At 37.3% G+C, this 19,284-nt stretch overlaps 1 protein-coding gene across 3 annotated transcripts in view; it reads right to left on the reverse strand.

Annotated features, from left to right (window-relative positions):
• nav2b (neuron navigator 2b) overlaps positions 1 to 19,284 on the reverse strand; it is an 84,123-nt gene that overhangs the window by 19,252 nt on the left and 45,587 nt on the right. For all 3 annotated transcript variants that reach the window (XM_079810026.1, XM_079810025.1, XM_079810024.1), the window contains exons 13-15: positions 6,828 to 6,957; positions 3,556 to 3,847; positions 1,270 to 1,909 (exon numbers count right to left, since the gene is read on the reverse strand). In XM_079810026.1, the coding sequence (XP_079666152.1) occupies positions 1,270 to 1,909; positions 3,556 to 3,847; positions 6,828 to 6,957 (1,062 nt within the window). The remainder of the gene's footprint in view (positions 1 to 1,269; positions 1,910 to 3,555; positions 3,848 to 6,827; positions 6,958 to 19,284) is intronic.

The following is a 19,284-nucleotide window of genomic DNA, read 5'->3' on the forward strand; positions in this document are numbered from 1 at the left end:
ATGAAACCGTCTCAAACTCACTTGTAAGTTAGCAGTTTGAATGAGATTTGATCAGTCAGAGAATCGTTTATAGTGTAGGCATACAATGAAAATTTTTGAAGCAAACAAGTCTTGTGAACCATTTCTTTTTTATGCGTCAGTCAAAAAGATTCATGAAACTGTATCAAAATCACATGCAAACTAGCTGTTTGAATCCGACTCAACCAGTAAGAGAATCGTTCATAGCATTGGTCGCGATGACCAATTTGAAAACAAATGACTCTTATGATTTTGTTTTCAATGCATCAGTCTAAGATTTACAAACTTGCTTGTGATTAGATTCACAGCTGTTAGTGAGTTCACAGTTGACTCCCTCACTGAATCATGAGTCAGTTTTCGGTTATTACAGATTCATAAAATTTTGTCATATGTATATTATAGGTTTGTAGGAATCATCCTATTTACAGACTGGTTGAAAACACGTAATTAAAAATACATTTTCAAAACAGAGTTCTGTTGTAATAAATAAATGGTATTAAAAAAACTGAAATATTCTACAAAAAATATTATTGGTTATGCTATTCATTAACAAAGTAAGCTCATTTTATTAGTCTTTTGTTGTTGGGTGTCCAATTCTTCTCCTGGTTTAGCCTCAGTCTTAATTAAACACATCTGAACCATTTAATAAAGTTCTTCAGGATCAGTAAAAACGTCCAAGAAAGTGTTTTGGGGCAGTTTGGAGCTAAACTCTGCAGGACATTGGCCCTCCAGGAGCAAGACACCCCTGATCTTCACAAAAGAAAATATGAGATAAGGAAAGTCTGGCTTCTCTGATTTTTCTTATTACTTCATGGACTGATATGGTCAGATAGCATCAGTCTATCTGTAGTCTGGTTCTACTAACTAGGAGAGCAATCAGTCAAAGCTAGCAAGCTAATCAGCTAAAACAAACACTAGCTTCTTGGTCTGTGCCATGTCTTACAGAAACATCAAGAAGCCCTAAGAAAATGCACTTGTGGTGGCCTGAAGACGCCTTTCAAGCCTCAGAATCTCAACCAACATCAAATCGCTCAGATAAACAATGAGTTCTGTGAACACCGTCCAGCACCCAAGGAGGAGAATATTCTGGAACTCACACAACACAGCTGAGAACTGCTGTGTAAATATTTAAGGGATCTAAAATGGTGCTTTCATCCACATCAAGTAGAAATCATGCTTTGCAAAATACATTTTTCATCAACAGTCTGTCAAGTCTTCATAGGCGAAACTCTGTGAATGTCGAGAACTTACCTACGAAGGGTTGGCGAGGACATTTCTGAATACTTTCCTCCTGCTTGTCTTCCAGCTTGGCACTGAGTTGGCATCCCTGTCTGGGTAGTTGCGCTGGTCTTAAGTACCTGGCTCTCCACATCGGAAAATATACCCTTCTCTCGGTCCGTCTGGTTAGTAGTTCCCATTGGGGACTTGACTAAGTTGCGACTCTTAGGGTTGGGAAGTGTGGCAGTACCCTTATTGCAAAAATTAGCATCAAGGCTCGAGATGTTAGTGCGGTTAGAAAAGCGAGCAGTGCCGGTACGACTAGGCCTGGGTAAACTGCGATACTGAAGAGTCGTCCGAGCACTTGGAGGAAGGTATCCATCATCAAGGGCCGTCTGCCGACATACAATTCGACTCCCAGAAAACCCGACGGATTTAGGTAACTTGCCCACTGTAGCAGAGCCGCTAGTTACCACAGCACCACTCGCGGTTATTGTCGCCATTGCGCCCGGAGCCTTCTTGAAGCCAAAAGTACTGGTTGGGGTGCGTGTGGTTGAATTGAGGGGAGGTTTCTTGGTGTCATCGACGTTTGTGGAATGGGTGCCGTTGGAGCGGCCTTTCTCCGACACCTTGGCGTCGTCGGTCTTGCTTGTGGGATGATCCACGACACGGACTGTCAAGCACAAAATGAAATCATGTTTTCAACAGTTTTGATTACAGTAGCACAGTCCATGTCATGACTCGTCTGAACAGAAGCCTTAGCAATGGTGCACAGCATCACACATTAGACAATGTAGGTGTTATAGTGCACTGTGATCTGTGATCAGATCAGAGATTTCTTTTGCAGTCATCAAGAAACCACATGAAAACAAAGACATAGCTCAGTCAGTGTTTGTATTGTTAACTAAACTATTTTTTTTTTTAAAGTTAATTGAAATAAAGCTGAAATAAATTACAAATATACTATTAAAAAAATAAATATGTTGCCTTGGCTACTCACTGAAATAAAATAAGTGTAAGTTGAAGTACTAAAATTGCTAAAATGAATTTTTTTTTTTAAAAAGGTAAATAGAAATATTAAAAAAATATATATATAAATGACGAAAACATATAGCAATATCCTTAAAACAAACAAAACTTAAAAAGAAAACTAAAAATATAAACATCAAAATGTGAATTAACTTTAATAGTATATAAATAACACTGGACTAGATTTTATTTAGCCTCAATTCTCCGTCATTCTTATTCTCTAGCTCTGTGAGCATATGAAAAAAACTTAAAGGGTTAGTTCACCCAAAAATGGGTGCCATGAATGGGTGTCAAAAATTCTGTCATTAATTACTCACCCTCATGTCGTTTGACACCCGTCAGGCCTCCATTCATCTTCGGAACAGAAATGAAGATATTTTAGTTGAAATCTGATGGCTCTGAAAGGCCTCCATTGGTACAATGGCAAGGTTCACTATCAAGACCCTTAAAAGGTACTAAAGACGTCGTTACAAAGTCCATCTCACTACAGTGATTCTAAAATAACTTTATGAATCGGTGATAATAGTTATTGTGCGCAAAAAAACCCTAAATAACGACTTACATAGTGATGACGATTTCAAAACACGGCATCATGAAGCTTCGAAGCGTTATGAATCAGTGAGTCGAATCAGCAGTTTGAATCGGCAAATTTCAGCAGTTTGGCGGTTTGATACGCGATCCGAATCATGATTCGGCTCGCTGATTCATAGCGCTTCGAAGCTTCATGATGCCGTGTTTTGAAATCGTCATCACTATGTAAGTCGTTATTTAGGGTTTTTTTGCGCACAATAACTATTATCACCGATTCATAAAGTTATTTTAGAATCACTGTAGTGAACCGTGCATTGTGCCAATGGAGGCCTTTCAGAGCCATCAGATTTCAACTAAAATATCTTCATTTCTGTTCCGAAGATGAACGGAGGTCTTACAGGTGTCCAACGACATGAGGGTAAGTAATTAATGACAGAATTTTCATTTTTGGGTGAACTAACCCTTTAAATAAATGTTTATATTTTAGTAATTTTTAAAGGATCAAATCAACCGAAAAAGAAAATTCTGTCCATTTATTCACCATCATGTCAATCCAAATCTTTATGACTTGTATTCTTCTGTGGAGCACAAAGGGAGATATTTTGAAAAATGCCTCATTGTTTTTTGTCCCTACATTCCCAGAATGGACAAAACTGTTGAAATGTTCTTTAAATTATCTTTTGTGTTCCATAGAAGAAAGAAGACATACAGGTTATGCTAATTGCGACATCCATGCAACATCACCGTCTGAACTATTACCATGTGTCTTGAGTGCGCTGCAGTTTGTAGGTGTTGTTGCCTTCGTCCGTGGGGAGGTGACGCCCACCTGGGCGGTCGTTCCCCGCCTCCAAGAGCCCGTCTGCGAGATGGTAGGTGTCTTGCGACCCATCAAGCTCCGTTCTGTTTCATCTGAGAACTCTCTGAGGTTCCATTTGGTTGTGGTCTCCATTTTGATGCCACCGTTAGAGCCGCCTTCTGAACGTTTAAGGTCGCGGTTCGACCAGTTGGGGTTGTGTTTCACGGCAGAGTGCTTCTCTGCATCTGTCTGGAGCTGCGGGAGAGAAAACTAAATCATTAGTCACAAAGAAATGTTCTGGTCTTCGAACCTCAGAGAATATAAATCTGTTCTTTGCAAATCAGTAAAATCAATATCTATGGTTAGTGTACCAGACGGGCTGGTCTGAGTATTTCAGATACTGCTGATCTACTGGGATTTTCACACACAACCATCTCTAGGGTTTACAGAGAAACAGAGAAAATATCCAGTGAGCAAAAATGCCTTTTTGATGCTAGAGGTCAGAGGAGAATGGCCAGACTGGTTTGAGCTGATAGAAAGGCAACCGTAACTCAAATATCCACATCAAATCTTGAAGCAGATGGACCAGAGCAGCAGAAGACACACCGGTGCCACTCCTGTCAGCTAAGAACAAGAAACTGAGGCTACAATTCACACGGCTCACCAAAATTGGAAAATAGAGGATTGGATGTCATTGCCTGGTGTGATAGTCTAGATTTCTGCAGCGACATTCAGATGGTGGAGTCAGAATTTGGTGTAAACAACATGAAAGCATGGATCTTCTGTTGCCTACTTCTAGCGGGAATACACGGCATGTCAAAAAACTAAAATCATCTCAAACCGGTTCATGTCAATATGGACCAAAATCTCTGAGGAATGTTTCCAACACCTTGATGAATCCATGCTAAGAAGAATTAAGGCAGAATTAAGACAAAAAGGGGGTCCGATCTGGTACTAGTAAGGTGTATCTAATAAAGTGGCCAGTGAAAAAAGTAAATTATTTTAAAAGACATTATGTTTAAACATATAAGTTCTCTCATTTTTGGAAGGGGGTCTCTAACAAGGGGATCATCTTATTGGAGAGACCTTTGCATGAAAAACGAAATAAAAAGTCTCTGGACTGATATATTAAATAATGTCTGAGATGCAATATCCACCGGCAGCTAATTTGCGTCTCATTTATTCAGTAACACAATCAACAATCATCATAAAATCTGATTATGAGAGACATAAGAGCCAACTCGATCATTACAGAACTTGACCTTCTACAATGTAGCCAAGATGACATCACCCCCTTTTAGAAAGTCCGTTGTTCAGCTGCTACTGAAAATCCTCATAAAAAATTATTGCCAGGGAAAGAATGTTAATAGCCTCCAGTTGTTATCAGGCCAATTCCAAAACATTGTTATCTCAACGCCGATACATTAAATCCTTCCTCCACTCCAGCCCGAAGAATGAGGGGAGACTATATAGGGAAAAAGTACAAGGGTGTGGAAGTGAAAGGTGGCAGATATTTGGCTTCAGATGCACTTTTGAGTCACGGCTCTAAACTCTTTGAATTTGAAATCGTGTAACCAACTAAAACCCTAAAAAAGATTTTCATTACAACATTTCTCGTTTTCATTTAGGCCACGTTCACACAACAGCAGGATATGGTTGTCAGTCCTAGTATTTGAGTCCTTAATATGGTTACGTTCACACACATTTCAGTTATTTATGGGAGTGACAAAGGCATTCTATAATCAAACCTACACCTGTACATTCAAACCCACGCTGTGTGGGTTGAGTATGAGCTGTGTGTCAACTGAAGGTTCTAGATCAGCACTATTCTCCACGAGAACTGCTCCCATTAGTGACTCAAATGCTCTGCTCTCCACCCAGACATAAAAGCTGCTGTCGGTTAATGAAGATTTGACGGATGAACCAAGTCGTGTCAAAAGTGATAAGACTTCCGTTTTATGGACTTCACCATCTTTGATATCAATTTGGTCAGTGTCTCTAGAATATGAATATGGGTGTGACTCCCGTTGCACGTTCATACAGACAGCCGTTTTCGAGACGCTACTGTAAGTTGCTGTTTGAACGTGACATTTCGAGACTCACACCTGTAAGTCAATGCAGTTGTCAATCCCAAAAAACTGACAGGTTGAACATAGCCTTAGTTTAATTTCATGAATTTCATAAATGTAACATTTAAAGACCAACACCAATCCACGAACCGAGAAGCCACAGGTGTGGACAAATTTATTGGCAATTTGGCACACAACCCAGAGTGCCACGTCTGGATTTACAGAGCTCATCTTGTTAGAACAGGCTAGACAGACGCGGTATCTTAGCTTTCCTGTACTGGTCCATTTGTTCAGCATATGTTAACCTGCTTTGAGCTTTGTTAAGATGATCAATCACCGGGGCAGAGTTGAGTCAGTCTGCTGACTCATACTCACAAAGACTGCACACAGCGGGTGCAGGCCAATTCTGATAAGGGCCCACCAATGTTTCATTGAATCAAAAGGGACAATGAAGCAACATAACCGCTCCCAAAGCAGTGCTATAAATGTGCAGGCCTGTTTTTGATTGCAAGTAATGATGAACAGAGATGTGAATACAATTAAGGGATTCTTTAACAGTTCAACAAGATATTTATTAGACTACTAGATTTCCCTGGGTGTCTTCAAAGTCAGACACTTTTATGCCCCAGCGGACAGATTTCAAAGTTTTATATAAAGGTTTACAATGCATTTATTATTTATATTAACTATCAAGTACAAAAGAGTTCAAAATTAAGTGAAAAGAATATCTATGAATAAAAAATAAAAATAAAAAAAATAAGTTATATTAAAACAGTAGAGAAACAGTAATTACTAAATAGATTTATATTAAATTAATATTAAATAGATTTCTATTTACTATTGTTCCATACATTGTTCTATACATTTATATAAAATTATTTATTTATATAATATATAAAAAATATATATAAAATACATTTATTATAATATAATATAATTAATAGAATATATAATTTGACTCTCTCTCTCTCTCTCTATATATATATATATATATATATATATATATATATATATATATATATATATATAGAACGATAGATGGATATAGACATTATAATGGTAATGCTTTTTTAAGTGCTCTGTTGTTCCCCATGTGAAGTTCTACAGATGTTTCTGATTCTGTAGACCACGAGGCTCTGAAGTTGCCTTTGGTATCAATGACTGACCTGTTCATCTACGTCTCTGTGTGGGACAGATGGGGTGTTGACGTAGGAGCTAAGGGACGAGCTGGTGTTGAGGTCATCCGTGTCCAAGGTGTCACTGATCCCGCTGCTGACTGAGCTGCTGTCGTCCCAACTGAGAACAAAGAGGAAAGAGAGAGGAACTGTTTATTCTCAAAATTTCTGAGAAACATGATATCAATATAGTGAAAGGAAGACTGCGAGAAATAAAACAGAATACATGGATTCATAACGTTCAGCGTAATATGGAAAATGTGGACGTAAAGATTCGGAATGGAAGGAAAGGTAAGCAAAAACAACATCTGTGGAGAGTCATGAAGTCTGCACCGGGACAGTGAGAGCATAAAAGCCTGCATTCCCATCATGCTTGAGACATTAGGCGCGTCTCTCTGCTCCTCAAAACTTGTTTTAATTAGCTCTGCGCCTCAAATTCTCAGTGCGCTCTGCTTTGCTATCCCCCCACAAAATCCATTAGGATGCTCAGCAGGACTCAACCAAAATCATGTGGACCAAAGACACTACTGGATAAAGAGAAAACCTAGTTGCGAGCGTTGTTTGAATGCAGTGGATTGTACAATTTATTGTAAAAACGGACAGTAATAGAATTAACAATTGTGCTATTGTAGCTCAAATCAGGCTAAAAAAAGTCCATATTTTTTAACTGTCCTAAAATCTGACAGAATCAACAGTAATTCAAGAGCAACAGCAATTTTAGCTTAAATATGGCAGAAAAGCTTTAGTTTTCTTTCTTTCCCCCCCAAATTTGACAATAACAGAACCATCCATTTTGCTTCTTTAGCTCAAATCATGCAAAAAGGGTTATTATTTATATGTGAGTGTGATATGGCACAACTACGAGTGCGATATTGCTAATAACATATATAAAACATACTTTACCTCACATGAATAAAAGCTTTATTTGTATATTTTACAAAGTCAGACAATAACAGAATCATGCATTTTGATCATTTATTTCAAATGAGGCTAAAAATCCAAGTTGGTGAAGCTAGTATCACACGATCATAAGACTTTGAGAGAAAGACAAAATGACAATTGCTGATATGAATGTAATTGTGGGTGTGTAAACAGGAATTCGCTCCATGCTAGTTGCTAAATCCAAACACAGACTGCCCAAACTCCCACAAGCCACCAGTTTAGGCCACTCCAACCTTGAGTGATGCTAAAAGAGCTAGCTTTATCAACACTGTGTGGCAACAAAACGTCTTATCAACACCTAAGATACCGCCTAATCCTCCTCATTTCTCAGGATCATTCAGGCAAACAAAACCAGCCCATAAGCTCATTCACAGACAGCCATGAATCAAGACAGGCGTGTGTTCAAACAACCACCACAGTCCTGACGTCCTGCGAAAGAGCTGAATAGATACTTGTTTTGATATGAGCAAAGACCCCATAGCTCACGTCTGTCATAACTGACTCGACATAACTGGCGTGGAAGGACGTCTGTGGTTCCTGTTTTAATGAGCTGTGAGAAAGTTGGTCCCATTGGAGCTATTTGTCACTAAAGGCTCTCTCACACACTGTGCTAATGTGTTTGTCTGCTTGCACGTCTCTGCTTAAATGATCTGCTTCATTCATCATTTGCCATATGCTGTCATATGCTATAGATGGCGAATGCAAACAAACACCAAAAAGCCCCCAAAATGGAAAGAAAACAGACATGATTGAGTCACTTCTTCCTTTTTAAAGACGCCATGAAATCCAAACCAACTTTTTGTGGATTTTAGGGCATTTCGTTTATCTGAAGCTAGTGCCCTGCTTAAAGCTGACACAAATAATTATTTTCAAAGTCTTTGTCTTCTAAGGAAATCTAGCAAAATATAAAAATTTTGTTAGTATATTAAACAGTATTAATATTCATTTTGAATATACAATAAATATTAGTTAATTATTGATAATATTAAAATTATTTTGAGATTTTTTAGAATATTTTAAATAGCATTAATAGATAAGATTATTATAATGAGATCACCTATATTAATATTACATGTTAATTTAATATTCATTAAATATTAATTTACTACTAATAATAATATTCAATTATTCATAAAATATTTTTATTAGATTATTTTTATTCTAGCTTGAGAATATTTTTTAAAAACCTTGATACTTTTTTTCTTCATTACATAGAATGAGAACCATCTGCAACTGACTAGTAAACGTAAAAAAGGGGAAAACTATATTAAAAAGTAAATATGAAAATAAGGCCAAAAGGCCATAACTTAAGGCAGCGGCTATTTGCACTAAATGCAAATAGCAATAGAGGCTATTTACACCAAGTGTTAATAGCAACTAGATTCTATTTACACTCAGTGAAAATAACATTTTCTTATTGATAGATGATATTTACGCTAAGTGCAAATAGCTGTAGATGCTATTTACTAAGTGAAGTTGATATATTCTATTTACACCATATAGCAGTTATTTGCAATATGTGTAAATAGTAATTACATGTAATTTATATTTTATTTTGACAGATACATACTATTTGCACCTCAGTATTGTTGTACATTAACAGGATGCAATTATAACTTAGAGTGTAAAGATTATATTTATTAAAATAATTAAATGGATGCCACCTTAATGGGACAATAAAAGCCCTCCCTACACCTACCCTGCCCAATAAATGCTTTTATTATAATTAAACATTTCGTTAGGCACTTTATTTCCACATTTAGAACATTTTCTTAATTTTTATTGAAAGTAAATGCATTTCTGGTGTGATTTGTGATGAGAAAGGAGATAAGAACAAACGCTGCAAAAGGCGGATTCGAACCCAGTCAATCGCGTCAAAATCAAGATCCATTAGCCATACGCTTTACTGATTGCGCTACTGAAGAAGCCATTAAGCATTATTTTAAATCTTGTTTGTCCCAACCAGGCATTGTTAGGCGGAGTTAGTGCAAATAGCACTTGCCAACAAGGCACGCTATTTGCACTTGGTGTGAACTTAAAGGGATAGTTCACCCAAAAATGAAAATCACCTCATGATTTACTCATCCTCATGTCACCCAAGGTGTATATGACATTCTTCTTTCAGACGAATACAATCGGAGTTATATTAAAAAATGTCCTGGCTCTTCCAAGTTTTATAAGGGCAATAAATGGCAGATAAAAATTTGAAGCCCAAAAAAAGTGCATCAATCCATTATAAAAGTACTCCATATGGCTCCGGGAGATTAATAAAGGCCTTCCGAAGCAAATTGATGGGTTTGTGTAAGAAAAATATCCATATTTAAAACTTTATAAAGTAAAATATCTAGCTTCTGGCAGACCGCCTTCAGTATTCAACTTTTTTTTTTTAAGTGTAACTGCCGCAACGATGATGTCGGACATAGCGTATGCGTTTTGAACTGCGAGAGGCGTTACACTTTCTTCGTAAATTGAATACGGAAGGCGGTCCGCCGGAAGCTAGATATTTTTCTTTATAACATATTAAATATGGATATTTTTCTTACACAAATCCGTAGATTCACTTCAGAAGGCCTTTATTAAACCCCGGAGCCGCGCTGAGTACTTTTATAATGGATGGATGCGCTGTTTTAGGTTTCAAATTCCTAGGCTGCCTTTCACTGCCATTATAATGCTTGGATTAGCCAGGACATTTTTTTAATATAACTCTTATTGTATTCATCTGAAAGAAGAATGCCATATACACCTAAAATGGCTTGCGGGTGAGTAAAATATGGGATCATTTTCATTTTTTGGGTGAATTATCCCTTTAAGAAAAAGGTTGTATTGCAAAAGTTATACTACAAGTTTTCTTATAATATACAAGTTTTGTATACTACAAGAATTCATGCTTTAAATATGTTGTTTTGAATAAATGAGGTCAGCCTGACCAACTCCTATACAATTTTGTCACATTTTTTTAAGTTGCACCACAGAATAGGTCAACATTCAATTTCCTTGTTGACCAGCATGTCAACCTCTCTGATCTTCACAACAACAAAACAAAGTTCTGCAAAAGTTCCACACAATACTTCTCACATGAAAGCGAGAGAAAGAGAGGGTGTGGGTGGCATAGAGGGTAGAGGTGGGTCAGAAAGTGCTACTTCTATACACGTTCAAAGAATTTATTCCTCTCTTTCTTTCTTTCCAATATAATCCAAAGACATTCCTCCCCTTGCTTTGCCCAAGTGCAAACCAGCCCAAAATAGAAGGGGAGTGTGCAAAATATTGCTTCTGAACCCTTTAGAAAGAGGCATGGAATTCAAACAAAGGAATGTTCTGAAGTGCCAGCAAGAAAATAAACATTTTGAATAAATTAAAAGCACAAAACAGAACTGTTGCTAAAGAGTGACTACACCCACTCAGAGGAAAATATTACGGCTCATCATTTCATATTCTCAATTAAAATAAGATGTACAGAGACATTAATGTGAATAACATCACAGATAATTTGCTACTGGACAAATTTTATGAAATCTGGTATCATTGCTTTTAAAACGCTATATGTGAGATTTGTGAGACATAAGTGAAATTACAACATCAAACCAAAATAAGAATGCAAAACGACCATGAACATTATTTTGATAAAAAAGTATAGTGCATACATCTCATACACTATTTACCAGGTCTTCTAGAGCCAATGAACAAACCATTCTGAATGATTCGTTCACAAATGACTCAGTTCTTGAATTCAAATCACTGATCACAGCTTACTGGAGATGAAGGTTATATATGAATTATTTTAATTTGGTCTGTTTCTAACCTTAAGTTATCAAATGGCTTTAGAGTAGGCCTACTTAGAATATAGCAAATGGGTTGTGTGGACAACTTTTATGATTCTTTAGGATACTTTCATGGTGATTTTGAGTGCTTTTTGAGGCTTGATATCTGCAGCATTCATTGATATTGCATTGAAAAGAGCAGACAAAAAGTCATGGTGATTAAACAAATCCCAATTGCAGTCTAGGAGAAACAACTGAGAAATTAAAGAGGCAAATCATACAGTCAAATCTCCACCTGTCATAAACAGAAACCCGCCTGAGATGCTTTGAATAAAAACGGCAGAAACCTTCTTTCTGTCTGACCTGCTTTCTTTTTCCACCCACAATCCCTCACCACCAACACAGACAACATTCACCAGTAATCCAAAACTAATATTATGAATTGGCACATTTAATGAATTAGCAATGACAGAGGACGCAGGTGTGACGCGACCGAGTGCAAACCGCCCCAAAACAACCTGTCATCTATCCCACCATAGTCAAACACGCGCGTACGCGCATGCAGAAACACCGGCACCCATCCCCTCCCCCGTCTGGGACATTAGGTTAGTGTCAAGCCCCAAAGAAGTAAAAGCATATAGGGGGGTTGATCCACAGGGCAGGAAATTGTTTTTTTTTTCTAAAGACCTGTTATTAGAAGAGCAGTGCGGAGTTGTGAGCTACAGCTTGACTGCACACACCGCCCTGTCCTGTTTGCTTTGGGTGGCCTATCAATTAGTTCTGCAAGGATACCCATCTCTACAGCAACCCCAGCCCTGTTGCCAGGCATTGCGAGAGATCAGGAAAGGTACTTTAACCAGGAACAGCAAGAAAGTGTATGGGTCATTGACAAACATGTTGCTTTGAGAAAAATTTTCATGTTTAATTGTTATGGTGCTGGCAACTAGTTTTTTTTATCTGAAATGAATGAAAAAGTTACAGTACTGTTCAAAAGGTTTGGAATTGGTAAGATTTTTTTTGGAATTGGAAGACTTTTATGCTCACCAAGGCTGCATTTATTTAATCAAAAATGCAGTAAAAACAGTAATATTGTGAAATAATTTACAATTAAAAATATCTGTTTGTTTTATTTTAATACACTTGTAATGAAAAGGTGAATTTTCAGCAGCCATCCCTCCAGTCTTTAGTGTCATTTCTTACTATTATCAATGTGGAAAACAGTTGTTCTGCTTAATATTTTTGTGAAAACTGTGATGTTTTTTCAGGATTCTTTGATGGATAGAAATTTGAAAAGAACAGAATTTATTTGAAATAGAAATCTTTTGTGACATTTTAAATGTCTTCACTGTCATTTTTGATGCATCCTTGCTGAATACAAGTATTCATTTTATTTTTAAATCTTACCGACCACAAACATTTTAATGGAAATGCGTTTAAATAAAGTTAAAGACAAAGCTGCGACAGTGTCCTAAATTCTGAGGTTGTCAATACCTGAAAAAAGCAAGGAAGACATTTCTTGACACAGATCACAGTCCTCACCTTTCATACTGAGTTACAAAATACATAAATCATACTGGAAATTGTGGCTTAAATGGCGATTTCTGAGTATACTGTATACAATTAAACAAGATGACAACCATTATCATACACATTTGCAGTCAAAATCCAATTCTTAATCAGTATATTATTTGTTTAAAACCTTAAAAAATGCACCTAAGAAACAAAATAGCATCAATAGCTTTTTTTTGGCATTAAAATATTCAGCCTGTATTAAATGTTTATTTCATTTTATAGAAATAAAAAAAATCTATTTAAGATCAGTAAAGTGGTCTAACCACACACCTTTCTTTCACACTCAGGCACTCACACAAAAACAGTCCCACGTGGCAAAGCAACTTTCCACCCCATAAATCCTCAAACAAAGAAAATTCCTCCTCTCTACCTCAGAGTGTCGGAGCCAGGCTGCAGAATTCCCTGGCAAGAGCCTGATCCCGGGACAGCCGGCGCGAGCCCGCTAAAGTTTGGCTGGGTGGCAGGCAGCTTCATGAGTAAACCTCCACTGCACTCCTTCCCTCATTCTGCCTCTCACTGCTCTGAGAGAGAGACTGATTCTCCACGCACACACACACGCACACACACATACACAAAGCCAGCAGCCAACCACAAGCTGAGGGGAGCGGCTTTACCAACTAAAGGAATGGTAATCTGATCACAAAGCAGTCTTTAAGCCCGGCAGGACTTCAAAAGGTGATGCCTGTTGACTCTATAAACTGGTCTCAGAACAGAGCTGGATTAGAAAGAATGTCAAGATGTTAATTAAGTTCAATTATTCATGTGTAATGAGCTAACGCTTGAAAGCAAATTGGGTTTTCAAGTGGTAGAAAAACCTGCTGATAATATATATCAGGAACATGTTTTAAATGACCAACTGAATACTCACAAATCAGATTTTTCTTCTTAGTCAAATAAACACAAATGAGGCAATTGTTGACAAACAGTAAAGTGTATAGATCTATAGAATTATTGTGAACAGAAGTGGTCAACTTATGCGTTTAAATGGCCAATGCGGATACCAAGATCTAGAAGAGACCATATAATATAATATGGAAAAAAATGGAACAAAAAGAAAGATATTTTGATTTTGTTTTGAACCCCACTGACTTTCATTGTAGAGACAAAACAGTTCTTCAAAATATCTTCTTTTATGTTCCACAGAAAAAGAAACGTTGGGAGATATTTTATTTTAATATTATTTATATTATACTATAGAGTGTATTTATGTTTTAAATTAGCTTTTATATTTATTATTATTTCAAGTTTAAGTTTTAGTAGTTTTATTTGGTGCATTTGTATTAATTCCTTTAAAAACTATATTTCTATATAGCTTTCATTTATTTTCATTTAAGTTTTAGTCATTTTAGTACTTCAACTTATTTCAGTTATAGTTGCCAAGGCAATATTTTTCATTTTAATGTGGGTTAAAGTTTTTCATCTAATATTTATGTTTATATTTTATTCCAGCACTATTTCAATGATCACAAATGATTTTCAATAGTTTTCTTTTTAGTTAACAATAACTGATGGCGAAATAAGCAAACATGTTTTCAAAAGTTTGTCTATCCTCTCAGCAGGACAGGTTTGACAGTCACCGTCTTCACACGAGTCAGATCTGGACATCTGCGTTGCGTCGTAAATGCCAGGTGACCTTACAGGTTTGAGGCAAGGCAGGTTCCTACACGAAATGTGTTCGTGTGTATGTTAAAAGTGTGTGTGTAGGTGTGTGAAGGAGTAGGCTAATCTTCTTAAGCACACCATCTTTTGTGATAAGTTACGGCTTAAGTGTGTTTTTACAGCTTGGAAGCATAGTCCACCGCGATAAGAGTGTGGGAATCTATTTTCGGTTTACAGTTCTGTCTGGGGTTCAGCGTGTGGCTAGCTTGTGGCTATAAGGTACAAAGTCAATAAGTGACTAACCTACAGACTTCACCAAACCCAGCCAATTAGTTCATTCCATAATGCTTCACGTTCTCATGCCCTGTTGCTTACAAAAGTTTTTTAAGGGTCACATCCCATAGTTAAAGGTCAAGCTGCCTTAATCCTTAGCGGAAAGATCCTGCTAACCGACAAAGCGACATAAGATGCAATTTTGTTGCGTTTACCAAGACCTGGCCTCGAACATTGGCACAAAACTTTGTGGGCAAACGAGACCATATATATGTAGCAACTGAGCTGTTTTTGTATACACAAATCTATAAAAACACACGCGCTAAAACCATTAAAAGTGCAAATAAACATCTAAAAATCTTTAGGAATGCATTATATATATATTGTGAGTGACTGTGACAAGAGGTTTCTGCCTTCATAGAGCAGTTTTGAGTGTGTGACTTTGTATAATAACACAGAGGCAGACAGAAAGAGAGAGAGAGAGATTCCAGCCCTCGTGCCCAAACCTTTGCCGCCAGACGTTTGTAATGACAGAGCTGCTAGTGAGCATGAGGAATTCTGAGTAGTTCCTTTCTCCATCCTGTCCACATTCTCTCTCTTCTCTTCAACATGAACTAAACATATAACAAGACGACAACTTTTCAGCTCTCAAACGTCAGTTGTTGTGACTCTGCGGTTCCCTAGAAATCAGCCCAGACCATGATTTGCATTGTTTTGAATATGGAAAAAAGAAATGTGTGCCAAGGCAAAGCACCTTGCAACAACAGCATACTAGATTTGCAAAATACAAGTGATAAAACATGTCATAAAAACCAATCGGCTATGTGACGCAGCAATGATAGAACAAGATTGAAGTATTTGAAAATACAGTAAAACGGTAATGTTGTGACGTTTTATTACAGAATGAAATGACTGTTTTTACTATTTTAATATATTTAATGTATTCCTCTGATGGATCATTACTCCAGTCTTCCGTGTTCATCCTTCAAAAATAATTCTAATATCATGATTTGGTGCTAAAATGGCTGCTTAATATTTTTGGGAAACAGTGAATACTTTTTTAGGATTCTTTGATGAACAGAAAGCTCAAGTACATTTATTTGAAATAGAAATATGTTGTAACATTTTAAATAGCTTTGCTGTAGTGTGTTTACACGTTGTTTAAATAGAAATAATATGCTATTTGTATAAAGGGGAAATTGCATGAGCAATGGTGGGTAGTTAGTGAAAACCGGCTTTGCCAACAAGGCTGAATATTTGAATTTTAAATGAACTACAAAAAAAGTAGAATTAGAATAAGAAATTAGAAATCAGTTCTCACCTCAAAAATGCTGCAAAAAATCATTAACATGAGATAGATAGAGAAGATAGAGAAAAGCTTTATTGTTGCTATATGGTCGATAGAGAAAAGCTTTATTGTTGTTATATGCGTCTGTAGGGGCCAAGATGACACCAGGAGCATGACTATTTCTCTATTGTTGTCCTCTTTCCTTCCTGTGTTTCCATCCCTCTTTTTCACTTCTATGTGTTCTTCTGTTGCAAATACACGTCACACTGAAACAACACAAATATTCTTTTGTTCTCGTTCTCTCACTTCCACTCACATGATGGTAGACAAAAGCTGTCATTTGCATTTTCTCTAAACTATAAATTCTCATATGAAATACCTCTACAAAATAAGACCATTACAATATTGATAGCTCATACTACAGCTTAATAGATAGATAGATTCTCCTTCTCTTTCTCTCTCTCACAAACACACACACACACACTATGGGGGATGGGGGTCCTGTGTGTTGATGGATATCCTCCTCCCTCTGTCTTTGAGTCTGTTTCTCTGTTTCTTTTCTTTTCTCTGTCCCTCCATCTCCTACTTCCTGTTCTCCAGCCACATTTGCATGTGAATGGGCTGCCGGGTGTGATGGCTGTGACGAGTGATTAAGAACATTGTCTCAAGCATCCAATTAGCACTGTTAAAAGGTGCGATTCCTCCACACAAGAACAATCGCATTGTCCATGTGAACACTTTCACACGTGGAGTTCAGGATCTACCACGCTGCAAAACTTTTCTCAATTTGTAATGTAATATTTGTAATATGTGTGTAATATTTAACACACTTCACAAAGAATGGAATATATTTTCCTTCTCTTTGTATTTTTATGTCAATATGGTACAAGATTATCCTATTCAAATCAATGTGATAAATGAGTTAGGTCAAACGTAATCTAAAAGTAATCCAAAAGTAGTCCGATTATATTACCTTAAATGTGTAATGTAATGGATTATGTTACTAACTACAATAACTTGTCATTTCAAATCAGTAACCGACCACAATTTGTAAGTAATCCCTGGATATATAGTTCAAAAGATAAATCGCTCAAAATATAAAAGAACCTCAGAGTCTACAACACAAATATAATGATAACGGCACCGAGAAACAATATCGTTGGAAGCACTTTCGGAAAAAAAAATTCAGCTGATGATTGATAAAAACATTGACAGATAATCAGAATCCTTCACAGACTTAGTGCATTTAAAGCAGCAGATGACAAAACTGTAGCACGCTTAGAATAAACAGAATGATATTGTCCGTTGGTTTGGATGCTCATACAGTTTACGTTATATCTTTATAGTTCTTGGTGTGACTTGGCCTTTAAAAGTGTTTGAGCAACTTCTGAGCAATTCAGCTTTACTCTGAATAAAATGTCAAACAATAATGCTATGTCAACAGCTACAATACCATAATTCCTGAATGGTACCATCCAGCAACGTACATCTCCATCAGATGAGAAACCACTAAGCATTGGCTGCCAGTCGTGTGTTGTATGTATAGACTGTGGTAAAGGAAGTAGCTGTTTCCTCAGATGTGAGATAAGAGCTCTGCCTCTCTTGTCCCATCCATTCGACTGTTTGGAGAGGGGTCCACGCTGATGTGACCACGCTAAGCCCCCCTTCAGAGCCCATGCTCACCCGTCCTAAACCACAGAGGAAGCAGTTCCCTCTCCATATCGCTTTCTCTATCAATACCATACGTGTCAAGGGCAAATGGACGGATGTTCTTTTGCATCCTCGATTCAACCTAAAACAACAAATCAATAAATTTCTTGCATTTAAAACATTTGCCTTGAATTTTCCCAAAAGATAGAGTTTCCAAAATTTCCGCCTCAACACGCCAATAAAATATAATTGCACGGGTGGCGACTTAAGCTGCTTAAAAGCGAAAGAATGCTTCACATGCTGTCATTGAGCGTGTCCTGAGGGCTTAAGGTGAAAGAACCAGACTTACACTCATTGCAGTTTTGGCGATGGATGGGGTTAATGACTTAAGCGTAACAGATGACAATAGACCGAGTCTGCTTTTCCCTTTGTGCAGGAATTCTGCAGGCAAACCTGAAAATTAATGGGTTTCGCTCATGTTACCAACTTACCAATAAAAGACCAGTAATTTTCAATGGCTATTTGCCAATGTGAATGTAAAGTATGATCAAATTGGGCCACACATGCTTAAAGATGTTTTGTGAAGGCATATTGTAGTTTTTTTGTGAACAATTCAGCCATGAATTTGTTTTAAAGGATACATAACACAGAGTTTCTGCCAATCTCATGCTAATCTTGAGTACCTATAGAGTAGTATTGCATCCTTCATATCGGTCTTTAGTTTTATCAGATTTTAAAAGACAGATATGCTGTACCGATTCTTTCCGAAAACAGCACTCATGAAGGTGTGCAATGGGTGGGGCTGAAGAGTCAAGAGCACCCACACACCCACATATACATCATACACCATGAAATTATCCCTGGATAACTTTTTCGATTCACTATACGTTTGTGTTGTTTACATTATATGCACTTACGCGCCGATTGGCAACAAAACACAGACATTTGATGCGGTTTCACTCACCGCCTGTGGTTTCGACTCATGACCGGGAACAAACAAACACACTTGCAGAACTCCGTTGCTGCTCCGGAAAAACAAACTGCATCCACTGTTCCCTTAACGCTGGATTATTTGGGAAGCTGAGCAACGTTATCTTTCCCTCACAGCCAAAAACACACTTCTTTAGTGACATTGTTGATTTTGTGGTCTAAAAACCAAATGACAGCGCTGCCAACAGCTATCGTAACCCGAACGAAGCTCGTTGATGGGCACGCTCTTGCTCTCGCTCTGGTTGATGTGCGCACGCGCTCAACTGGGAGAAGTGCCCATAGTCAAGTCAAGTCAACTTTATTTATATAGTGCTTTTAACAATGCAGATTGTTTCAAAGCAGCTTCACAGTGTTAAACAGGAAAATAATGCAACAG

Source organism: Gobio gobio (assembly GCF_949357685.1).
Source record: "Gobio gobio genome assembly, chromosome: 25".
Classification (NCBI taxonomy): domain Eukaryota; kingdom Metazoa; phylum Chordata; class Actinopteri; order Cypriniformes; family Gobionidae; genus Gobio; species Gobio gobio.